The sequence below is a fragment of the Canis lupus genome, chromosome 8 (genome assembly GCF_048164855.1).
Source record: "Canis lupus baileyi chromosome 8, mCanLup2.hap1, whole genome shotgun sequence".
Taxonomy (NCBI): domain Eukaryota; kingdom Metazoa; phylum Chordata; class Mammalia; order Carnivora; family Canidae; genus Canis; species Canis lupus.
In genome coordinates, this window is record NC_132845.1 from 22,574,275 (window position 1) to 22,601,326 (window position 27,052).

Sequence of the window (27,052 nt, forward strand, 5' to 3'; positions counted from 1 at the left end):
CTTCTGATAGTAGTGTTAGAGATTATATGCTGTATAAGAACAGGGAGTATTTTCTATTCATGTCTTATATCTAATATCTAACAAAGTGACTAGCACAATGGTATTGTCATTAAATGCCTGCTGAATTGAGTCACAAAGAAATGTATACAAAAATAATATACAAAAATCTATGAAGACAGCAATAGCAACAACACATTCATGTTACCAGGAAGATGGGAGAATGGGAACCGAGAATAAAGATCTCTGGCAGGGAGCTGAGCACACAGGACACAAGCTCTGTCAGCAAAGGATGCTGGGTGGGCATCAGAGAGGCCAGACTAGGTTTATTGGCTCCCTGCTGATAGTACAAACAGGGCCATACCTATCTAGGTGGAAGATTTCACTTACCTCAAGGCCTTAATGAGCTGAGGGCAAAGAGCTAGAAAAAGTTTTCACAGATGATTTAAACTGACCTCTTTCCCCCCAAAAAAGATTCCTCTTCAAAATATGCTGAAGAGGCAGGTGGTCATCTAGTTTTTGCTTTGGACGTGTTCTCAGTGACTGAGAAATCATGGGGTCTCATGTTCCATTTAGAACTATTCTGACTGTAAAATGGCTTCCTTGTATTTCTGAGCAGCAACCTGGCTGCCTAGGAATCCCAGCCTTTGGTCACACTTCTCCCTGAAGGAGCAGATGAGCACTGTCACTTTGATCCCTCCCCAGTCCAGTATGTGAGGATGACTGTCACGTCCCCAAATGTCCTCGTTCCCAGGCTAAGTCTTCACCATTTATCATGTGAATAGTCTTCAAATTTTTGTCTTTATCATATGAAGTTTTATGGGATTCCAAATAATTTAGGCCTTGCTCTAGAATGGATCTTAATTTCTGGGGACAGTTATAACCATCTTGTTTTTACAAATGGTTAAGTATTTAGGCTCACATCTTCAGGGTGTTGCTTGCACAGAGCTAGTTTTAAAGGAGGACACAAAATAAACCTATAAATCCTAATGCTGCATCGAAGTTATTTCTAACTTTAAATCTCAAAAAACTTATTTATACAAATAAAATTTCTGTAATATGTAGAACACTACTAAAAAATGCCTTGGACTTTTGAGGTAGGTTTAATCTTATAACGTGTATCCACAGTGCCAAGGATCCTAGAAAAAGGGCCAGGAAGAACAAGACTGAAACAGTCTTTGGTAGAAGAATGAGGGGGAAGGAATCTCTAAGGAAGAATCTCATGGGTTTTAAGTAATAATGTTGGGTTCAAATGCTACCTTCTCTTCCTGCTAGCTGTATTACCTACAGCAAGTTATCCTTTTTGAAGCCACTAAGGGAAAGTTGAACACATCTATCCTGCCTCTCTAAGGAGCATGGGACTCTCTTTATAAAAATACCTTTTAAGGTAAATTTTGAAAACTAAGTAATCACAGGCACAAAGTTGGTATTAACTGTTTTGTTCACCACAGCAATTAACAATGAAACAATCTCAAAGATATACTTATGTTTACAGAATGGAATACTATATAGAATATAGTATAAAATACAGACATACAAAGACAGTTGTTCACATCACTATGGATCTAAAAAAAAAAAAGTTAATAGTATGATTCCATCTGCATAACATTCCAAAGAGGGCAAAGCTCAAGTAGATACAGGTAGTAAAACATTTCAAATAGCTAGAGAATGACTAACAAAATTCAGGATGATGGCTTTGTTCTGGTGGGCAGCAGGGCAAGGCTTTCAAGGGGGTCACAGGGTCTTTGAATATACTGATAATATTTATTTCTTATAGGCTGGGTGGTAAATATTTGAGGGTTTATCTTATTATTTTTCTTTAAACTGCATGTGTATATGTACATACTCCTCTCTAGGAGACAGTTCACTAAAAAAAAAAATAATAAGGTAGTTAAAATATATCCCCAAAAAGGAATATTTCATTGAATGTTCTCTGCTAGACTTAAATGCTTATGTACCTGGACTTATAGATTCAGAATCCAGAGATCTAGATTCACTGCTTCCTCCAGTGCTCTCAGAGTCACTAAACATCCCAAATGTCCATGACCTTATAAAAGAAGGACCTTTAAGAAAAGAATATTTAAAGTCAAACTTGGCTACAGACGGATTTCATGAGGCGAAGTACTGAACATTACATGGAATGAGACAAGTCAAATTTCTTGAACAGTGATTAACAATCGATTTTAAGATAGGCATAGTGGTTACAACTGTGAATAAGGCCTCATGAGGTTAGACTTCAAGGCCTGATTTTTAAATTCCAGAGCAGCAACTCATTTATTAATCACATTTAAACAATTTGATCTTTCATGAATTAGTGCTCTCTTTAGGGTGAAAATCTACCTGTTACATCAGCACTATTGGAGCATCTGTCCTCTTCAATCTTACTAGAACTGTCAGGAAGGCGCACTACGTCCTCTAACGAGTCGGTAGGTCTGTATCCAGAAGTGTGGGGACTATTTGTTAATTGTTTATTTACATTCCTAAGAAAAACCCAAATAAAACTCATCATTTAGAAGAATGACTGATAACCAGCCTATTTACTCGATTTTACAGAAAAATCTGTTACTTTAATGAGCAGAGTAATTAAATATTAAGAATAAACCTTATTATATTGTTCAAGTTCTTAAAGGAGATGCGAACAAATTTATTAATCATTTGAACTTATTATAGCCGAAACATGGAAAAGAGTAGCAAAACCATGGCCAATAAGTCATGTCATGATTAAATTTTTCCAGTATAACCACTATGGTAAATGCAGGTTAAATCTGTGGTCACTCAAAACAGATATGACCGTGATTTGCCATTCTCAAAGGATTTTTAAATCTCAAAGAACTGAGCTCTGTGTCGAAATGAAAAGCTTTACTCTTAAGTGAGTTACATCTGAATATAAAAAAAATTTAGAAAGTTTTAAAGTAAATTCTGCCAATGTTAGAAAAGATACCACCTAATCCCAGATAGGAACTTAGCAATAAAGGTTTTATCTTTTGAAATAATTTCATTAATTCTTACCCGTCAACTTTTTCTTCTTCTGTTGAATTTGTGGCCTTGACAAACTCACTGTACTCTTGGCCTGGGTCATACAGTTTAGCGCTATCACAGAGAGATTGTAAATTGTCTGCAAGGGAGGCTGCCTGTAGGTGTTGCATCTGGAAGAGGTTAACCGTTACCTATGATCACAGAAACAAAACGTAAAATAACTTATGCTATATGGAATGCTATATAAATATACATTTATTTCAAGTACTAGCACCAGGGAAAAGGCCATACTGTGAAGCATGTAACACTGAATGTCATTGAGAGCATACTACATTGCCTGACTCTGTGCAAGGTGTGAAGCAGGAAGCAAAAAAACCCCAAAACGGTTATAATCCGATATCTAGGAGTAATCATTGCCAGCCAAACTGGCTTTAAACTGAAAAGTTCAAAAATACATCCCCATGTCCCTACTGGTTCATCATTTTAGGAGACAGATGTGTTTTTGAGGATGCCCACCTCTGTACTCTGATGGTCTGACCACAATGGTCTAAACTCCTAAGTGAAAAACATAAAGGAAAAAGTTTCAAATAGAGCACAATTATTTTGACTTTTATTTTTTTCAATCCTATAGAAGTAAAAATGCTTTATAATTATAATGTATCCTATAGTACTCAACTTTGATAATTAGGCATTATCTTGAATCTATCCAAAATACATTATCCCACTGAGTTTCTACAAATGCCTAGATATACTATTATTCCTACTACTGGTAGTAACAGTAACAATAGCAGCTGACAAGTGCCTACAACATGCCAAACCCAATCTGAGAGCCACATATTAATGAACTAATTTAGTGTTCCTAAAGACCTAGGCTTTGGGTATCCTAGGTCCTCACAGAGTTTATGTTCTGCTGAAGGTGGTGTCAGAGAGAGGGAAAATAAATTTTGTAAATAAGATAATTTCTGGTATTGAAAACTTCTGTGAATACTATAGTATTTATTTATGTCAAGTTCTGGACTGTGACCCGGTATACATTTGCACTTTTGATATGGTAGGTCAGTGAAGCCTCCTTAAGGTGACACCATCTGAACTCAGCCCTGACAGAAGAAAAGAGCCAATGCGAAGTTTCAGAGAGAAGTGCAATCCAGGCAAAAGGGAGAGGCAGTGCAGAGACCTCAGAGCAAAAGTGAGGGAGAAAGCTTGCCATGCTCAAGAGACGCTTGAAAGGTCAATACAGCTGAAGCACATCTGAAGAGGTGAAACTTCAGTTTGAGAGGATGCCAGAAAGAAACAGTCAACTAAACTACCGTGAGGAGTCTGTAAGAAGTCTGGATTTAAGTACAATGGGAAGCCAGTAGAGGGTTTTAAATGGTGTTAAGAGCTATCACATAATCTGATTTGTTTTTTTAAATGTCACTCTGGCTTGTGAGGTGAGGAATGTGATTAAATGCCAAATTTCAATTGGCTTAATATTATTTCAAAACTGCCATGTTTCCTCTTGATCTCTCTTGGAACACCAGATGATAATGCTGAACTTCTGATTAGCCTCTAAATCCTTTCCAAGTAGACAGGCATTCCCCAAGGATAACTAAAACTCAGCATAAATAGTATTGAAAAGTGCACATAGTAGAATAGCTTGTGGTCTAACTCTCTCAAGGAACAAAGGAAGTTCAAACTGTGGATGGTAAAGTTTAAGTCCTGCAACTGGTTATGATGAGAAAATTCACCAACTAATGGTAAGCTGAACTTACTCTCATTATCCTAAAAGGTAACTGTACATTTTTATACCTTTTAATAAAGCTCTATGAATCTACTTAAAAACACCAATAATTTAAAAAGCCAAATGAATATACTAGCATAATCAATTCATCTGCTGAATGTTTCTGTATTTATTAATAATAAAGACTTTAGCAATAATATATATGGATAGTCCAATCTTAAAATCTGTTTTCCCTAAATTACTCAGCCTTCTCACTTATCTAACAGAAATGCTAATGAGTGAGCCCCCCATGGGGGGTAGATTATGCAGGACTTGCTGAGCATCTTAACTGGGGTGGCTCACAGGTATCTCAAAAATCATCACACTTCTAGATTTTTTTGTGCTCGAATCTGCTCCCAGAATTAGAAACAGACTTTTCTTTAAGGTCCTCTATTTAGCACAGTGACCTAGGTGCCTTGTAAAGGGTAAATGACCAAATGAACAGTAACAGAAATGTGATTAGCCAAGGTCATACTGTAATTCTGTTCGTTTTCTATGACTGCTCATGCAAGCACACAGGACTTCCAACTCTATGCCCGGCTTTCAGCATGTACAGCAAATTTTTAGTTACTCCACGGGCACATGGATTCGTGCAAATATTTATGACAGCTGTTCAATAGAATTTTCCTTAATTTCAAATAACGGGAAAAGTTCCTTTCATATAAATTAGCAATAATGTAAAATAAATTTTGTTCAGTGTAATTCTCTATCCTTTTTTTTTTTTTTTAAGACTTTACTTATTTGACAGAGAAGAGAGAGCACAAGCAGGGGGAGTGGCAGGCAAGGGGAGAGGGAGAAACAGACTCCCCACTGAGCAGGGAATCTAATGTGGGGCTGGATCCCAGGACCCTCGGACCATGTCCTGAGCCAAGGCAGATGCTTAACTGATTAAGCCACCCAGGTGCCCCTCTATCCTGTATTTTTTTAAAGATAAATTTTTCTTGAATATATTTTAAAACAAAACAAAACTCTTGCTCTCATTCTCCCTATTCTTCAAAGCCCCATTGATTTGGTTAGGTCTTTAGTGACTGGTCTGGTCATTTCTTCTTCCTCTTGGTAATGTAATTATGATCTTTATCCCATACTCTTTAATGCTTCATAATTCAAGACAGTTTTAGATATTCAGAAGTAATCTTTGATGTCCATGATATAACTTACAATTTTGCTAGGACATAAATGTGATTTGTATATCTTTCCTAAGATAATGAGCAACCCTGAGTGTCTAGAATCTATCTCAAATAATTTTGTTTTCTCTGCAATCACATATGTGATATGTCCTAGAGTGAAAATAAAATTTTTTAAAAAAGAATTTGAGATGGTGTTTAAAAATAAGTTCCAAAACCCCCAAGTTTTGCTTTGAAGGAGATGAAAACATAAAGAGGGGCACCTGGGTGGCTCAGTGAGTTAAGCATTTGCCTTTGGCTCAGGTCATGATCCCAGGGTCCTGAATCAAGCCCTGCATCAAGCCCTACATTACGTTCTCTTCTCAGTGGGAAGTCTACTTCTCCCTCTCTCTCTGCCCCTCCCCATTGCTCGTGGTTACCGTCTCTCTCAAATAAATAAATAAAATCTTAAAAAAAAAAAAACTCCTTGAGAGCAGATATCTGTCTTACATTTCTTTTATTTACAAAGTGGGCATTAATAAATACTTATATATTATATACAAAATTAAATAATTCTTATTTATATCACATCATACTAAAGGAAATCATAATTACTGGATCACCAAACAGCATTTATCTGAGAAAGTCATGGTTTTTGCCTAGAAAATACTACCCATATTCAATAACTGAGCACTGGATTTGGTATCTGCTTGGATTTGCATGTGAATAAATGCTAAATTAAAATTAATTGGTTCAAAAGAACTCTAGCTAATAAGTTTGTTTTTTTTTTTTTTTTTTTTAGCTAATAAGTTTATTCACAAATATATACACAGAACACTTCTATTAATTGTCTCTATACATTACATGCTGGAGAGATTTTCCTAAGTTTAGGGGTTTGTCCAAGTTTGAGGGACTTTAACCTCAAAATCTACTTCATACACTGGTAAGTATTGCTCTCCAATTTTTCAGATGTGCTAATTCTCTTCTTAAATATATGTTAAACTCCTTGAGAGCAGGTATCTGTCTTACATTTATTTACAAAGTGGGCATTAATAAATACTTATATATTGTATACAAAATTAAGTAATTCTTATTTATATCACATCATACTAAAGGAAATCATAATTATTGGATCACCAAACAGCATCATTTTTTAAGAGGTATGTAAACAAACAAGATTATACCTTGTAAGAGCTTAAAACCACATTATTTTAAAAAAGAATCAAATTTAGAAATGTCTAGTCTGGAAAAAAAATCCAGGAAAGGAAGATAACAATAATCTTTAAGTATTTAAAGTGTTATTTTGTATAAGGGGGATTATATGAGTAAGGTATAACTTGAAAGGTCCATAAGAAAACAAATTTTTCTTAGCTCAATATAAAAATTATATTAATTTTGGAGTTGTCATACCTCGGCTAAATAATCATTCAGCAAGACAGCATAGTATTTAAGAGCACAGGTTCTAAAGTCATTCAACTGAGTTCAATCCTAGCTTTACCATGCTAGATGACACTGATCAAGTTATTTGTAACTCCTCTAAGCAAATGCTTCAAAAAAAGTTAATGTGCAAATGAATCTTGTGGGAGATTTTTGTTCAAAATGCAGATTCCGATTCCAAAAGTCTGAGTTGAAAACCGTGATTCTGCATTCCTCAGAGGCTCCCAATGTAATGAGAATGTGACTGACCCAAGGACCACATTTTGAGAAGAAAGGTTTTCTAAACTTTGGTTTCTTTAACAGTAAGATGGAGCTAAAAAGTTATATTTATCTAATGGGACTGTGTGAGAATTAGATGAGTTAATGTAGGCAAAGAACTTAACACACCAGCAGGTACGTACTCAATATTAGCTATCATTAGCTATTGTCTGAGATGAAAAGGACTTGTCAGATATAAAAGTTGGCCTAAGTGACTCATAATGTAATTCTGAATCTTGGGGTTTTATAATTCCCCAATTATAAATTATTAATTTAAGTCCTTCTACTAAAATGGACTCTACAAATTAATCACATATTAATCAGAATTTGGTAAATGAATGAGATTCCATTTTAAATATTTAGGAACGTTTTATGGAGAGAGTTTCTGATTCCAATGGAATAGGCTCACTCCTCTCAGTTTCCCACTGAATTCTCAATTTTCTGAGAACTCTGAAAGGTAAACAGTAGCAGGCCGATTGTGGAAAGAAACAACAAATCAAGGTATGGCAATCCAGTAGTATGCTTCCTGTTATTTCTTTTACTACTCTGTTTCCCAGCCAACACTGAACTCCTATTCAAAGACATTTGACTGAAAGAGTCGGGGGGAAACCCTCTGGTTCTTTTGTATGTTTGTTTTCTCTCGTACCCCAATGAACTAAGACATGGCAACTGTGGCACTGATGGCAGTAGCAGGTGAATAGACACCTAAGACTTTGAGGGGAATTTTTCCCTATGACAGATAAACTGTGATTTGAGGAGAGAAGGGTCGGAAATCCCTGTTGTTTTTGTTGTTTTTATCTGTTCTCTACTTGGCCCTCGATAGCAGCAGAGTAGTTTGATTAAGTTTCAGAGCTAGAAGATGTGAGCTATAGAGTGATACTAACTAGAACAAATAAATGCCTGCTAAAAATTTTAAAAATCAGCATTCAATATCGGTTAGAAAGAAGATCCTGAGTTACATAAGGTAATCCTGAAAAGTCCAGAATATCACCCAAAATTACTTGTTACATAAGAACCAAGAAATTTCATCAACTTGCAAGAGAAAAGACAATAAACAGACACTAATCTTAAAATGACTTACCTATTTGGATTATCAGATAGACTGTAAAGTAGCTATTAAGCTGGTTTAAATACATAAGGGCAAATAATCTTAAAACATGGGAAGACTGAGTCTCAACAGAGAAATGGAAGATATTAAAAAGAAACAAAAGAAAAATTTACTACTTTGAAAAATACAATATCCGAAATAAAAATTTTTACTTTTTTGACTGTATAGGAAAATAGAGGTTAACAAAAGAGAAAGTCAGTGAACTTGAAGACAGATCAATAGAACAACAATTAAGAGAAGAGATTAGGGGAAAAGAAAGACTACTCCCAGATCTGTAGGATAATAACAAAGGTCTAAAATTTGAGTCACTGGAGTCTTAGAGGAACAGGAGAGGGTTCTATAAAAAAAAAAAAAAAAAAATTCGAAGGGGATGCCTGGGTGGCTCAGTGGTTGAGCGTCTGCCTTTGGTTCAGGATGTGATCCCAGAGTCCTGGGATTGAGTCCCACATCACACTCCCTGTATGGAATCTGCTTCTCCCTCGGCCTATGTCTCTGCCTCTCTCTCGGTGTCTCTCATGAATAAATAAATAGAATCTTTAAAAAAATTTTTGAAGAAACAATAGCTGATAACTTCCCAAATATTATGTGTCAAACCTGCAGTTTCAAGAAGCTTAGGAAACCCCAAACAAAATACATTCAACAAAATTCACACCCAAATAAACTGTAGCCAAAATGTTGAAAATCAATGAGAAAGAAAAAAACCTTGCAAGCAAAAAACAAAACAAAAAGCTCCCAACACATTTCACATAGAGGAAGAAATAATTCAAGTGACTATGGACTGCTTATTAGAAACACAGAGACCAGAAGCAGTGGAACGACATTTTTAAAGTGTTGAAAGGAAAGAACTAAATTCCATATCCAGTGAAAATGTCCTTCAGGAATGAAGATGAAATAAAGACATTCCCAGATGAAAGACAGAATTCATTACCAGAAGACCCACTATAACAGAAATGCTAAAGGAAGGTCTTTAGAATAGAGAGAAATGATACCAAAGGGAAAGAACCTCATGGAATGAAAAAGTACTAACAGAAATGGTAAATATAAAAAAAAAAAAAAAAAAGAAAAAGAAATGGTAAATATTTGGGTAAATAAAAAAGATGACTTCCCTTCTCTAAAATACATGACTTTGGAAAGCAATAATTTTAATAATGTCTGGTGAGGTTTTCAAAGTATATAGATGTAACACACACATATCAACTACAACCCAAAGCAAGTAAAAGGAACTTATATGGTGGGACTATGTGGTTTCTACATTCCATTTGAGGTGGTTAAATACACTAGTTCTACGTAGAACAGTAAAAAGTTCTTATAAATATAGCCGTAGTGCAACCATCAAAAATAAAATAAAACACACAACTGTAAAGAGATATAGTCAAGAATCCAATAAATTAAAATGTAGATAATAAAATGCAAATAAGCATTTTAGATAAATTAAAATATAACTCTAATACATAAATAAAAATAGATTTTATTAAATCTGTAATATAAATTAGTTGTAATTCTAAAAAATTACCAACTAATCCAATATAGGAGACCAAAAGGGAAACAAATGAAGGAAAACATAAGGCACAAACAGAAAAAAAGAAAAGAAGGCCTAAATCTGACATATATTTGCATGAAATATAAACTGTCTAAATATTTCACTTAAAAGATAGAGATTATCATAACAGACTTTTTTTAAAAAATCAAGGCTGAACTACATGCTATATAAGAAATTCACTTTAAATACAGTGATAAAGCTCAAAGAATGGAAAAAGATTATACCATGGTAAAAATAATTAAAAAAAACCTGAAATAACTATATAACTATATCAGTATTAAATAAAGACTAAAAAGTAGTAATAATTACAAGGATAAAAAGAGACACTTTCATAGATAAAAGGATTAATTCACTAAGAATATGTAATAATCATTAATGCATAAGCAGCTGAGTTTCAAAATTTATAAAGCAAAAACTGAGAGACCTCAAAATATACCATATGTTAAAGACTTCAAAATTCCTTTCTCTGAATAAACTGATGGTTACCCGAGTGGAGGTAGGTAGGGGGGTGGGTTAAATCGGTGAATGGGATTAAGGAATGCACTTGGAATGAGCACTGGGTGATGTATGGAAGTGTTGAATCACTATATTGTACACCTGAAACTACTACTACACTGTATGTTAACTAACTGGAATTTAAATAAAAACTTTAAAAAACCCTCCTTTCTCTGTAATCGATAGAGGTAAAAAGTAAATCATCAAGGATATCAAAGAAATAAACAGGACCGTAAACCAACAATAACCAATCGACATTTGCAAAATACTCGAGCCAACAATAGCAGAATACACATTTTTAGAAATATATGCATGGACCTTAAAATAAACCATAACAAGTTTGAGAAAATTGAAATTATACAAAATATTTCTCACATCATAACAGAGTTAAACTAGAAATCAGTATAAGGAATATATCCAGAAAATCCTCAAATACTTTGATAGTAGACAATCAGCTTCTACATTATCCATAGATCAAAGATGAAGTTCCAAGGAAAATTAGGAAATATTTTGTATTGCACACACACACACAAAAAAAAAAAAACCAAAATTCAACATTTGTGGGATGTAGATAAGCAGTGCTTAGAGAGAAAACTAAATAATTAAGTATTTATATGTAAAAAGCAGGGAGGTCTCAATGAACAATCTAAGCAACTAAAAAGAAAAGCAAAATAAACCCAAAGGAAGCATAAATAAATAAAATTTTTTAAAAAATAGAGATACCAATGAAATTAAAAGCTAGTGTTTTGAAAAGGTGAAAAAAATTGATAAACCCCCTAGCCAGACCAGAGAAAGAGAGAAGGTAAAAATTACCAGGAACAGGAATCAAAGAGAGGATATCACTCAGGCTACTGAAACACTGAAAGAATAAAGAAGTACTATGAACAACGCTGTGCACATAAAAAGGCAACTGAGATGAAAGGGACTGATTTCATGAAAGCCACTAACTACCAAAATTCACCCAAAAAGAAATAATTAACTTAAATAGGCCTATTATCAAAGGAAATTAAATACACAGTAAAAATTTTCCAAAAATGAAAATTCCAAATCCAGATACTTTCACCAGGGAATGCCACCAAAATGAAGAAATAATACCAATTTTACACAATCTCTTCCAGAAAACTGATTGGAAGGAACACTTCTCTACTCATTTTAAAAGGCCAGAATTACAGATACTAAACTAGATAAAGACAGCATAAGAAAAAAAAATATAACACACCAATGTCTTTCATTAAAAGAGAAGAAAAAAATACCCAACAAAATATTAGCAAATTGAATCCAGCAATATATAAAAGGAACAATGCATCCCAACCAAAGCAGCCTATCCAGGAATGTAAGACTAGATCAGCACTCAAATATCAATGTAATAGACTACTAAAGACTATAAAAGAAAAACTATATTATTGCAGCAATCAAATGATGCAAAAAAATCATTTGATAAAATCTAACATCTTTTTTAAAGCAAAGACACAATTATAAATGCTTATAACAATTTAATTAACAAAAATTACATCTTAAGTCCTATAAATTGTACTTATATATTATTTGTCCTAAAATGTTCCTCTATCATATTTAGGTGTACATGATATAGTATATAGTATGTAAAGGTACATATAAAGGAATATAGAATATATACACATATATATTCAATATATACTATAGCAGACAGTTTTGCTGGGTTATGTGCAATAGCAAACAACCCTAAAATTTTCGGCAGTAAAAAAAAAAATCCAACATCTTCATCATAAAACTCTCAGCAAACTAGAAAAAGGGGAAAGTCCTTATCCGATAAAGGTCATCATCATCAAAAAACCTATAGTTATCATCATACTTAATGTAGAAAGACTAAGTGCTTTGCCCTTAAAGTCCAGAATAGGATGAGGATATCTTCTTTCACCCAATCCTATTCAATGATCAACTGGAAGCCCTAGCCAATGCAGAAAGAAAAAGAAATAAATGGAATACAGATTGGAAAAGAAGAAATAAAACCGTCCCTATTTGTAGATAACATGATTTTCTATGTAGAAAACCCCAATGATTCTATAAAAAAATTCTATAACTATTTAGCTTTAGCAAGTTTGCAAGATACAAGATCAACATACAAAAATTACTTGCATTTCTAAATATTAACAATGAATAACTGAAATTTGAAATTAAAGAAATGTGTGTGCCTAGATATTTACACATAAATTATATGTGGTATCTATTTATCTATTGATTTATTATCAGTTACATTTACAATAGCCATCCAAATACATAAATTTATAGGTTTAAATCTAATAAAACAAGTGAAAGACTTTTATGTTAAAAACTACAAAATGCTGATTAAAAAAATATCATGTACTAAATAAATGGAGAGACTATCTTCATGGATTGAACAACTCTTTCTATATGGTTAAGATGCTACATATGTAGTCAATTCTTCCCATCTGAGCTTGCATTTAACCCAATTCCAAATAAAATGTTAGCAGGATTTGTTTGTAGATACAGACAAGCTGATTCCAATGTTTTTATGGGCGAAGGATCTTAAATACTCAAAACAATTCTGAAAAAGAATAAAGTAGAAGATTCACACTACCTGATTTTAAGACTTGCTATAAAACAATAGTAATGAACATAGTAGAGTTTGGGCCAATGACAGGCACATATATCCATGGAACAAAATAGAGAATCTAGAAATTGACCTATAAAAATATGGTCAATTGATTTTTAACAATGATGCAAAGACAAATAAATGAAGATGGCACAATGTTTTCAACAAATGGTACTGGAACAAGTGGACACTTAGGTTAATAATGTGTTTTATTTTCCGTATTTTATAATGTTTTGACATCTTAAAAAGCTTGCTGGCTGGGGAGAGTCTGCTCCTCCCATGGCTAACCAATTCTTAGCCCAGGGGAGAGGGGGGTTGGGGGTTGGGGGAATGTCTTTCTTATGCAACCCAAACAACCTCAATAATTAATTCTCTCATTAATTCTCTCCTGCTCTGAATCATCCCAGGGCCAGGTACCAAGCAACTAGAAACCATCCCTATACCCCAAAGCCTACAGGAATTATTCAAACTAGCCAATCCTATACCATTTATCCTGACATAACTCGCCTTTCCTTCGGAAGCCCCAATAAAGGCTCTGAACTCAGCTTTCCCCTCACTCCTGCCTCTGCTTCACCAAACCTTGTATTTCTGTGGTCCTTTGTGGCATAGCATGTCCCTCTCTCTTGGGAAATGTAAGGAAGAAATTCATCTTTCAATAACATTGACCTCTCCATGTCAGCATTCAGTCACTTCCATAAATTAAAATCCCATGGGCATAATTTTAATACTATATCTACATGCAAAAAAATGAACCTCAATCTATACCTCACACTTTATATAAAAATTAAGCCAAAATAGATCATATATATGTCAAACTACAAAATTTTTAGTAGAAATAGGAGAGAAGTCTCTGTGACCCCGAAACTTTCTTAGATATAATGTGAAAAGCATGGCACATAAGGAAGAAACTGGTGAAACTCTATTAAAATTATAACTTCTTGTTCCCTGAAGCAAACTGCGAAAAGAATAAAGGTAAGTTCCAGACTGGAAGACAAAATATGCAAGCTCAATAATAAGAAAACAAACAACTCAATTTTTAAAAATTGGCAAAATAGAGACTGCAAATAAATTCTTGAAAATATGCTCAATATCATTAGTTATTCCAAAAACCCAAAACAACTACCACTACATACAGAGTAGAACAGTTAAAATATAAAAACTACAACTGACAAGTATTGTCAAAGATGCAGAACAATTGGAACTCTCATACACTACTGGTTAGAATGAAAATGTTAAGGCTATTCTGGAAAACAATTCAGCAATTTCTCATAAAGTTAAATAGACATTACCATAATATCCAGTAATCTCACTCCTAAGTGCTTACCCTAGAAATATGAAAACATGTTCACACAAAAACCTACAGACAAATATTCATAGCAGCTCTATATTCACAATCACCCTAAACTGGAAACAATAGAAATATCCAACTGATGAATGGATAAACACTGTGGTACCTCCACATGATGGAATACTATTCAGCAATAAAAAGCAAAGAACTACTGATACAGGCATAACATTGATAAATATCAAAGACATTAGGCTGAGTAGAAGAATCCAGTTATATACTATAGGATCCCACTTATATGACACTCTGGGAAAGACCAAGCTGTAAAGTTGGATAACATATCAATACTTGCCAGGGGACAAGGGTGGACAGAGAGTCTGACTACAAAGGGGCAGCATAAGCAAAATTTTCTGGAGTGCCAGCATTCTTCTGAATCCCCACTGCGATGGTGGCGGTAACATACTTATATATGTGTTAAAACTTGTGAAATGTACACCAAATAAAGGCATTTTATATATAAGCTTTTCATAAAAGTCATTTTAAAGAGGTATATGAAAATACTTGAGGCCAGGATGCTTTTTTTTTCCAAATAAATCACTGGGTTCAATTTTAATATTTAGCTTACTCAAAATTTGAAGAACAGATGTCATAGTGCTGATAGAAATTTCAATGTCAAATTCATTCTGTCAACCAAGCCAAGAAATACAGTGGCTTAGAGGCAGTTAGTTTCAAACTCTCGTGCTTCAATTTTAATTGGACAAATCACCAATCCACGGGGTGGTGAACCAGATTAAAAATGTTAACTCAAACCATTTACCACTATTAAAAGCTGAAAGTTAATTTTCAATCTCTAAATATTTCATTAATCCAGAAATTAAATCCTTTAAGAATCATGATTCATCAAACATCCCTCTCCCTTCTGCAGACATTTAGACACTTTTTTGCCTCTGGCCATCAAAATACTGAAAAAAATACTTACAGCTTTAAGGGTAAGATCACACTGAAAAACGAGTTTCTGGAGTTGTGTTAAAATTTCTCTTTTGGTATTTTCTAGATCATTGCGTCTCTCTTCAACATTTGTCACACAAACTTTGTAGAGTTCATTTGCTTCTTCTACCTTTAAGGATACCCCAGGAAAAAAATAATACTGATCACTAGAATTTATATTTTAAAACAATACTTATTATAATAAAACTCAATATAAATAACTGAAGAGCCTTTTTGCATAAAAATTCTGACATAAGTCTCTTTTAAATAGGATATTTCTAAAGATAACAACCTGTTCTGGTCAGGAACCAAGGGCACTTGACTTTAATGGATAGTCAAGGAGGACTTATAATTAGGATACTGTCTCCAAAATAAGTGTCTACTTCTATTTAAGAGGCTTTTTGATTTATGTTTACCATTTTCTATATAATCTTACAAAGTTTATCAAATTATGTTTCATAAGCAACATAAAGCTCCAGCCTAGCTTTGCTATCAGGTACCAGAATCAGTACACATACACACACAGTTGCTTAAAAGGTGTACTCACTGAACAATGAAGTAAAAAATACTGAACTACTGCCTTCTCTAAGATACTTTTTCAGAGACAAACCCAAAGATTTAAAAGATAAGCAAAAATCATTCTGGTTCTCAAAGTGTGGCTCCCCACCACCTACAGCAGCAGCATTACCTGGAAACCTGTTAGAAATGCAAGTTTTGGGGGCCAATCCTAGAGCCACTGAATCAGACACTCTTCCTGTTTTAAGAAGTCTTCCAGGCAATCCTGACCCATGCTAACATTTGAGAACTGAAGCCTTAGCAGATTATTGCTAATTCAACTTGCAAATAACAACAAAGATGATTACTTTTTGAAGAGCCTCCTCTTCCAACCTTCTCTTTTTCTCTAGCTGCTTGTTGAGATTTTTTACTAATCCACCACTTGAGCACAGATGCTCCTCTTCTGCACGAAACATGGAAGATTTTGCTTTTTCATACTCATCTTGACGTTGCATGCATAACAATTTTGCCTTTTTGAGAGCAGTCTCTGTTTCAAGCTATACAAGACAAAAATACAGAATAAGAAACAAACCCTACTGTGCAAGTATCTTTAGCATATTCAATAAGACAGTTAAGACAGAATTTTAGAAAAATTAGAGAGTAAGGTATGCATCTTCCAGGGTAGATGCTTATATACTGCAGATGTTCTTGAGTAGATAGAAGAAACTCCATTGTAATACTAACCATTTTATTTTGTTCCTGTTTCCAAAGTTCTTTTATCTCTTTCCTTTGCTTTTCCATTTCATTTTTCCTTCCAAGTAGAGGCTGTCAAAGGCATTTTAAAACAAGAAAGAAAGGAATAAAAAAAAGCTGTTTTATAAAGGTACGCTATGTTAAAAAAAAGTGTATTATACATATAAATTTTTACCTGCACAAATTTGTTGGCTTGGAGAGCTGCAATTGTTTGTTGTAAAAGGTGACTGTTCTTTATATCATTAAGAAGAGCATTGGTAAATAGAGACTGCAATGGCATAAACTCCTAGAATTTAAAATTGAAAGGTAAACCTTCCAATAGAAATAGCACTAAGAGTTCTAGATAACCCCCAACTATTCTTCAGAAGGAGAAATTTTAAGTTTAGATCTTTTCTGCAGAAAAATGACTAGTCATAAATATGACTATATAAGAAAAACCTGAAGAATATTAATTATAAAACTAGGTAGCAAAACTAGTGGCTAACAAAACAATCAACATTTGTATCAAACTGTGAATTTCCTAGTTTTTTTTTTTTTTCATAATGGGTCTACATGTGAGTTTAAAAGGCTTTTACTTTGCTGAGCCAACAGTTTCGCATTTCACTTCCTTCCTATATTAATTATACAAATTTCTTTTTTTTTTAAAGATTTTTTTTTATTTATTCATAGAAACACAAAGAGAGAGACAGAGGCAAAGCCACAGACAGAGGAAGAAGCAGACTCCATGCAGGGAGCCCGATGTGGGACAGGATCCCTGGTCTCCAGGATCACACCCCAGGCTGCAGGCGGCGCTAAACCACTGCACCACTGGGGCTGCCCTAATTATACAAATTTCTGACTTTGCAAGGCACTATCAGGAGTTCATCCAGGTAACCTCTTGGTTCAATACCCTAGGAGGTCACTGAACACTTACCTGCATTCCAATGTTACTTCTAGTTGCCTCTGCCAATTTGACAATGTTTCTAGTGGACTCCAATTCTGAAAAGATCAAAGAAAGCATCAGAAGATAAATTTACTTCTTTTACTTCTCTATAACCTAAACTTATTTGTAATTCCCAAATTAAAGAGTGAGCACGTATACTAGTCTGCATCATATGATACCGTGATTCTTAACCAGAAGTGCTCATCAAAACCAACTAGGAAACTTTCAAAATACACTTGCTTGGTCTCACTTCTCTTGGAGATGGGACCTAGGGCTATTCAGGGATTCTGATGGGCTTTCCCTATTAAAGGCAAATATGGTAGAAAGAGCATAGGCTTTGGGTAAATCCTATACCGTTCCAATTAGTGCTATATAATCCTAGGCAAAACTGCCATCTGACCTTAAGCAAACCACCTGTCTTGTTTGCCTGAGCTGTAAAATGGGAATAATTCTTTTCTTGCCTTCTACCAGGGTTTTGGTAAGGATTAAATAAAGTATAAGATGTGAAAGTATTCTGTCAACTGTAAAACACTGGAAAACACTAGCTATTAAGATGTTTCCATGCCTGTGCTCATATACCTATTGTTGCTTGTATTTCTTTTAACTATATTATCTGATCGCATTTCTTTTCGCTCACTGGAGTATGACTTCCTTAAAGACAAAGACAGTGTACTACTTGTCTTTATGTCCCCAGATCAAGTGGTTGGCCCACAGTAATGTTCAATAAATACATGTACTGCAAGATGAGTCTTTCCTATTTCAAGAAGAGAATATGGACAATGATTTTATTCACTACTAATGAAGCAGCTACTAATCTGGAATCATATTAGTCATCGTCTGCAGAAAATTAATTGCAAACAATTTAGTTCTTACACTCCAAAGTTAATCAGAGGCGCCAAAGGGCAACTCACCCAAGTTAAGCTTCTTTTCAACCCATGAAACTATGTTCTTGGTATATTTTGACCATGTTTTAGCATAAGACAAAGCCAATTCTACAGAATCAGTGTTCTTCAACAGCACACTGTCTAGTTCTATAGGAGAAAAATTTCCTGAAAATAAAAATATCAAGTATATATTAAATATCAGCACGTAACTCTGAACAAAGAAGCATTTAAATCCTAAGATGTTCTTCAGTGAAAACTGTTTTAAAAAAATACAAGTGACAAATTTAGAATTAAAGGTCACAGTTTAAACTTAAAATGGTTTCAAATTATATTTTTTACCTTAATATGTACTTCTATTATTCATCAAGTTACAAATTCTATATAACTGTTGATCAGTCTCTATATTATCTATCTACTTTAGCAGGTTTTCTTCCTTAAGTTTTCATGTAAAATTTTATGCATTTTGTGTTAAAAATGAATACTTTAGGTTACTGAGCAAGAAGAGATTAAATAATCCAAAACATGTATTGAAAGTAACTGCAGGGGATTGGACAGTGGTAGAAAGAAAGGAAGGAAGGAAGGAAGGAAGGAAGGAAGGAAGGAAGGAAGGAAGGAAGGAAGGAAGGAAGGAGAGAAAGAAAGAAAGAGAAAGAAAGAAAGAAAGAAAGAAAGAAAGAAAGAAAGAAAGAAAGAAAACTAAAAAAATTTGAGTAAGATTGAAAGTACCTCAACATTACCTTTTTCATTGGATGAGTCCACTGATTCCACAGAAACATTTTCGAAAGACTTACAACATGGAAGAAAACAAATTTTAGATTAGAGCAGAAGATAACAGAGCTTTACTTCAGAAAATTTTCACTCTAATTTGTTACTGTGACATAATTCCTGTTAAAGAATTTCAAGTATTTAGAACTCAAAAGGCCTAAGAAATCTGTTTAGATGCTACATCTTATAAAAATTACATATCTTTTTACAACTACAGTTCTCAAGATCCAAGAATAAATAACCTCATTGTTTACTAACAGCATTAGTTAACATTAATAAATCCATTCAAAACTTTAAATTCTGCAGATTTCAAAAATATTAGTCAGGAAGTTATAGAATCAATCTAAATAGGTTATCACTTAAACTGAAGACAAGGATCTATTTCTCCAAGCCATCTTTCATCATTTTATCATATGACAAGCATTTCTCTGAAGGTCTAGTGGACAACTTAGTGCAGAACTCTCTATGATGATGGAAATGTTCTGTATCACTGTCCAGTAAGGTTACATGTGGCTATATGAGCATATGAAAAGTGGCTCATGTAAATGAGAAGTATATTTTCAATTTTATTTATTTTAATTAATTTAAATTTAAAGAGCTACATGTGGCAAATGGCTACCTTACTGGATAGTGCAGGAAAACATATCTACCAAAATTATGAGATCTTAAACAAATTTGATCTATTTGGTTGGGCAATACAGACTATGCAGGGATTCAATGCAAAAGGATCAAAGAGACCTGGGTTTGAAGTCCAGCTCTATCACTCAGCAGCTGTATGACACTAGGCTATATATTTACACTTACTTAACTTTGGTTTGCCCTTCTGTAAAATGGGGATAAGAACACTTTGACAAGGCTATTTTAAGGAAATGATATAGACTTAGTGCAGGGCATGGTATATAACAAACACTATTAAACAAATGGCAACTATTATTTAAAGTATTTTTCAAAATTCTTCATCCAAGTGATTTTATTTGTAGTATTATATCATCATGGACTTTTAAAGCTCAATCTCTACGGTTAATTAAAAACTGCAAAAAGGAAAATAAGGTGCAAAAGAGAAAAAGGAAAAAGTATTTTCCTATTAAGAATTAGAGAAGGGACACCTGGGTGGCTAATCAATTAAGTGTCTGCCTTGGGCTCAGGTCATGATCCCAGAGTCCTGAGATCAAGCCCCAAGTCAGGATCCCTGTGCAGCAGGGAGCCTGCTTCTCCTTCTTCCCACTGCTTGTCCTCTCTCTTGTCATGGTCTCTCTCTCAAATAAATAAAATCTTTAAAAAAAAAAAAAGACAAAAAAAGACCTAGTGTAATACGTGTACATAATAGAGCCAACAGGAACAGGAAATATGATTCACACCTAAAATTTTAATTCTTCAGAGCCTTGTCACACAGACATAATGTTATAGCTTCTGAATTAGTAATATGTTTGAAAAGATAAAATTGAATAAATATAAATGATAGCAAAATATTTAAGGATCTTAAAATTCTTCATTATTCTGATATGGTTTATATACTATCCTTGATTCATTGATGGATGACTTTAGAAATAGTCAATTGTTTTAATATTATAGTACATAAAACAAAGGCCTCAAATAGTCATTCATATTTTGTATCACTTTAAGAAAGACCTGCAGTTTTTATATTATTTTGAAATAACACAAACACTTGGCATATTTCCAAGTATTTGCTGAAGTCCCTCTGGATCTGAATATCCTTAAAAATAAATAACTGACATAGGTCCCCATTGCAATTTTTAAAAATACCTTGCATTTGGTGAAAAATTTTTAGTCTAAAAATATTACTACTATAAATCTCTAAAACAATATTCTACAAATATTCTTCATGTTCTATTATTTCATAGCAATTTTTCTTTAAATTGGGAATTGGGTAGGGGGGCGGTATCTGTGTGGCTCAATCGGTTAAGCAACTGCCATCGGCTCAGGTCATAATCCCAGGGTCCTGGGATGGAGATCTGTTTGGTTAGGCTCCCTGCTCAGTGGGGAGTCTGCTTCTCCTGCCTCTGCCCCTCTCTGCCTGCAGCTGGTGCTCCCTTTAATAAATAAATAAAATCTTTAAAAAAATAATAAATTGGGAATTGGAACTGCAATCCTCTGACACACTGCTCTTAGGGAGAATTAAGACCCACAGTCTATTAATATGTGTTTCATGGTAACAAACTATAGGATGTGTGAAAAGATTAACACCTTCCTTCTTTACTTCTTGAGTTATTTTTCTAAGTTTCTACCAGTTTTTAAGAACTGTGACAATATCAGGAGAGAGAAATTGTTAAGAATTACTTACTAAAATTTTGGACCATATGACATATAGATTCATTACATAAGACACCATAAAACTATCAGCTATATTGTTTTAAAATGAATGCTCCACTTAGTATAATTAAATTTTAGCTCCAGAAATTGACCATAAATTATACTTAAAATGAACTGATCTATTTTTCTCACTCAACTCAAAATCTATCAAAGACTAATACTGAGATTAAGATCAGGAAATTATTGAAATGTTAAAAATATTAAAGTATTTACTTTCACACAAACTTGGCCTACCTTACTTTCCCGAGAAACAGGCAATCGCAATAATGAATCATTGCCTACATCTCCCATAAGGAAGTTTGTCAGGCTATCCAGGGAAGTTTAAAAAAAAAGAAATAAGAAATAAAAAGACAAGTCATTACATTGCTCTGTCACAGGCTTGACATTCAATATGTCATCTAGAATAAATTTTTAAAAAGAAGAACCTTAGAAATAAATTCCTAGGAATCTGTTCACATAAACCACATAGTCACCTGCAAATGGATGTTGCTTTGGAACAGCTATACAAATACTACTAACTTTACTAACAATAATGAATGTATTTTTTCCAGTGTTATGATATTTTATATTGATTAGTACTTTACTTTCCATATATCTACTGAATTATGTGACATGGTCTGAGATACCCAGGCCCAAATTTCTTTAAATGACAGTCCTCTACTTACATATTTCCAAAGGTAAAGGCCAAGGTCTCAATGGAAGAAAACACTTCTCTGAAGAGATCGTTTTTGTTTTCTTCATTAACTTCTGTGAAGTTCACAGCTACAGGGAAAGGTTGGTTACAATAAATGAGAAGAAAATATTTTAAACTAGGTTTATACGAAGTCATTTAATCTCTTAAAAATTCACCCTTACTTATAGAAGCATTAGAAGATTAAGCAATTGAAAAGCCTAATACGCAAAATGAAAAAGATGTTCAAGTTCTTTATTAAAGAAATCATACAAAAGAATCAGCTTGCATAAAGTGGCTGGCATTCCAAACTTACTACTCCATGCATTACATAATTTGACACATCTAAAAAGTGACGCAATGTGAAATCAATCCGTCTCAGAGTCACAGAGTCCATGTTACATCAGACCTCTCATTAAGAGCACTCTGTGCAATTTTTTCTTGCTTATTGCTTTATAGCATTTGCTAAAATAGTTGAATGCACTGTGGCTCACTTTAGTCAAATGAGCTATACTTTTCACTATGCATTACCAATAACTGAAGTCATACATACATTTGACATAGCAAAATCCTATATACAAAGCATATCACATAAACACCCAACGCCTTAGAACATTTAAATTCCTATTTATTTATAGCCTTATTTCTTACAGGCTTTTGGGCTCTGAGGTCCATGTTAATTGATTTATATTGTGGTCTCTTGTTTGCCGTAGAGATATTCTAACATTTTGCATTTTGCTAAAGCAAATTGTGTAGCATAACTGAAAAAGTTTTTTTATTGTGACTTCTTCTCTATGTGCCTTTGTGAAAAGCCCAGATACAATTTACCAAGACAAAATGTGAAGGTGGAATTGGCCACTTTTTTCAAGTAACCCTTTCTACCCACAAAGTTAGTTTTAGGAACAAATGGCTCCTTGTATCCCATCCTCCCTAGGAATCTAAGGTAGAGAGACCAAGTGAAGAGCAAGCCATTCTTTGCTTTAAAACAAGCTGTTCTGAAGTTTGGGTGCACAGCAGAATTACCTAGGGAGTTTTAAAAACAAAAATCTGGATCCTACCACCAAAAATTGAAGATTTCACAGGTCCAGAGAGCACAGGTATTTGTTTAAAAGCTCTCCCAGGTGATTTTAGTGTATATCTAGGGTTGAAAATGCTTGCTGGATAGCAAGAATTCCTAAGCAAGGAGGAATGAAACCTCAAGCCTCTAACCCTCATGAAATTACAATCCAGCTTTTATATGGGTAAGTCTTTGTAGATATGAGGGGCTAAGGGCCACATCTTTCATCAAATTCTTCTAAGTATCCCTGATATAAACAAAAAGAAAAACTTTTAAGAATCGTCATAAATAATTTTAAAACTATTTTTGGACTTCTGCTCTGGCCAAGATGGAAAAATAGGTTTACACTTCTGCCTGAGACAACCAAAAGAAACTCATACAAATACATCTAACAAAAATTTTCAAGACATTGGCTATAAGGCAAGAAAAGACAAGAATCTTGACAGGTAAGAAATGAACATGGTAAGTTCTACAACAACCCCAGCTTACTGTCTAACATCACACAGAGTAGAGTTTCCAGCAAAAGAAACTACTACAGATAAAAATCATTTTATAATAATGGAGTCAATTTATTAAGAGGACCTAACAATTCTATACGTTTATGCACCTAATAAACAACTTCAAAAGGCATGAAGCAAAACCTAATAGAACCACAATGAGAGTTTCAATAACCCTCTCTCAATAATTGACAGAACTTGTAGATAGGAAATCAGTAAGATTATGGAAGACTTCAACAATACTATCAGCCTCCTCTACCAGATGGACATTTGTAGAACACTCCATCCAGTAATAGCAGGACTCATGTCTTTTCAAGTATACACTGAATATTTGCCAAGATAGACCATATTATAAAACAAGTCAAATTGATTTTAAAAGGACTCAAATCAGGCAAAATATGTTTTGTGACTAGAGACAATGAAATTAGAAATCATGGAAAGATCTCTGGAAAATCCCCAGATACCAGGAAACTAAATAACACACTTCTAAATAACCCATGGGTTAAAGAAGAAAAAGGGAAATTAGAAAGTGTTTTTGAACACAATGAAAATGAAACACCACATACCAAATTGGTGAAAGGGGGCCACAGGCAGGTGCAGAAAGGAGAGTACCAAGAAGCACAGGTTGTCTGGATTGGGATAGTTCACAAGGGTTTTTATGTCAAAATTGATGAAACTGTATCATTTAAATAGATGTACTTTATTGTACACCAATTATACCTCGACAAAGCTGTTTTAAAAATCTCACTGGGAACTAAACTTTAAATAGTAATTTATAATGTCTAGTTAAAACAACTTACAACCAGCAAAAAATGTAAAGCCTACTTATATTTTCTAACCTTAACCTGTTAGACTTTAAAAGAAAAAAAAAAACCTTATCACACTACCCCAAATTCTATAATTATTCTCTTTCTATCTATAAATATTTCTTTCGTAGCACTACACATGACTGGGAGATTTAAAAAGTAGTCATTGGGATAGCAAAAAAACAATTATTTGAATCATCTTTCTTCTTCATCCTTACTTAAATGAGGTTACAGTCATCGAATGAAAATTACTATTATTGCCCTTGTCTCCAATTCAAAACAGCTCTATATTCCTAATACCTTTTCTCTTTTTGGCTTCTGCTCAGTGTTTCAAAGAAAAGTCTCTGGCTTCTTTCCAGTAATAATTCTTCCCGCACTCCTGCATTCTCCAAACCCTATGCCACTTCCCTCCATAGATTTATTATTTCCCACTCAATTGACATTTTTTCTTATGCTAATATACTTAAATCTTTCCTTTGTGAAAGAACTTTCATTTTACCATATTTCTTCTTAAAGCTATGATCCAATTTAATAGTTTTTTTGGTTTTGTTTTTTTATTGCCAAACCTCTACAAATAGGTTATGACTAAATTCACCAGGATTTGGCTTTTCATCCAGTCTAATGGTTATCAGAAGTTGAAAAATTTTGTGAAAAGGGTAAGATAGCAAATTTTAGACTTTTCAGACCACATGGTATGTTGCAACTATTCAACTCTGCCAAAAAAGGAGCCATACATAAATGAATGACACGGTGATACATAAAGAATAAGACTGGCTGTGCTCTGATAAAACTTTATTTACAAAAATAGGCAGCAGGCCAGATTTGGCCCACCAGAAATAGTTTGCTTAGCCTGGTTAAGCAGATGGGTTTCAAAGCCAGTCTGTCTAGGTTAAATCCTAACTCTGTCTCCTACTAGGAACTTAATGTAACTGCTCTGTGCCTCAGTCTCCTAATTTATAAAGTGGGGACAACAATATGTATTTTGAGAACTGTTATAAAAACTGAATGAATTTAGAACAGAGCCTGTTACAAAGAAAATGCTCAATGAATGTTAGTTATTATTTTCACTCAAAACCACCGAACAGGGGATCCCTGGGTGGCGCAGTGGTTTAGCGCCTGCCTTTGGCCCAGGGTGCGATCCTGGAGACCCAGGATCGAGTCCCACATCAGGCTCCCGGTGCATGGAGCCTGCTTCTCCCTCTGCCTGTGTCTCTGCCTCTCTCTCTCTCTGTGTGACTATCATAAATAAATTGAAAAAAAAAAAAAAAAAAAAAAAAACCACCGAACAACACTGCCAACAAAAACCTATTAGTCAAACTTGGAGGCCTTTTTTCTTCTAAGTTTGCATCCTACTTGTGCACTCTACAACTCCAGCTCTACCATTTAATATATATGCAGCCTTGGACAAACCTCTCTATGTCCCAGCTTCCTTAGTGCAAAATAGAAGTTGACAGAATAATAGTTACTAACCTGAAAAATTTGCTGTGAGGATTAATGGGATAATCCATGTAGAGTTTAACAGTGTCTGGCATACAGTAAATACTTGCTTAATAATGTCTGCTATTATCACTACAAATATTCACCACTTTCTTCCATCTTGAAGTATTCTGCACTCTTAGAAGCAATGAGTTACAGTAACTAGAAGAAGTAGGACTTCAGAGTTTCAGACCTGAGTTCGAATCTAACCTCCTACCACTTCCTGTAGTATTCTGGAAGTATCACCTCAGTGCAATTTCTTTATCTGTAAAATGGTGTATTATTGAAAGATACGATTGAGAAAACAAATGTAAACCACCTAGAGTACAGTGCTTGATAGGTAGTAACATGAATGTATGCTCATGTGCTGTGTATCTATCGACAATTTTACTTTATGCAGTTGTTCCCACCCAGCCTGGGGTTCTCTTTGGCTTTCTTCTCTATACATTACCCCACAGAACCTTACCCACTTTCATGCCTTTGAAGGAAATGAATCCTTGAACTACCTGTCCAGTTCTAACCTCTGAGCTAGAGATCCACATTTCCAATGGTCTGTTTGATATATTCCTTCCCCACCCACAATCTATCCATTACAACCTCAAAATGTCCTAATTGAACTCACCCCCTCCCTTCTACTCTGTTCTGCAAACTTACTCTTTTCCATACATTCCTTAGCTCATTATCTTTCCTTTCAAAATGCCTCTAAAATATTTTTTCTTCCTTTCTATTCCCACTGCCATTTCGTTCAAAAGGCCACATTTTATCCGTAGTCTGGATTACTTAACAACCTGCTAATTGGTGTCTCTGTCTCCACTCTCTTCTCCCTATTAGCCATTCTTCAAAATTGCATCAAAATTT

The 27,052-nt window shown here is 34.2% G+C and overlaps 1 protein-coding gene across 2 annotated transcripts in view; it reads right to left on the bottom strand.

The window, feature by feature from the left end:
• The window catches only part of ARHGAP29 (Rho GTPase activating protein 29), a 68,085-nt gene that overhangs the window by 16,019 nt on the left and 25,014 nt on the right, over positions 1–27,052 (bottom strand). For both annotated transcript variants that reach the window (XM_072834581.1, XM_072834582.1), the window contains 12 exons: positions 22,354–22,450; positions 21,923–21,995; positions 19,330–19,378; positions 18,620–18,757; positions 17,700–17,764; positions 16,962–17,072; positions 16,778–16,858; positions 16,402–16,590; positions 15,531–15,668; positions 3,007–3,164; positions 2,338–2,477; positions 1,956–2,060 (listed from right to left, as the gene is read on the bottom strand). In XM_072834581.1, coding sequence (XP_072690682.1) covers positions 1,956–2,060; positions 2,338–2,477; positions 3,007–3,164; positions 15,531–15,668; positions 16,402–16,590; positions 16,778–16,858; positions 16,962–17,072; positions 17,700–17,764; positions 18,620–18,757; positions 19,330–19,378; positions 21,923–21,995; positions 22,354–22,450 — 1,344 coding nt within the window. The remainder of the gene's footprint in view (positions 1–1,955; positions 2,061–2,337; positions 2,478–3,006; positions 3,165–15,530; positions 15,669–16,401; positions 16,591–16,777; positions 16,859–16,961; positions 17,073–17,699; positions 17,765–18,619; positions 18,758–19,329; positions 19,379–21,922; positions 21,996–22,353; positions 22,451–27,052) is intronic.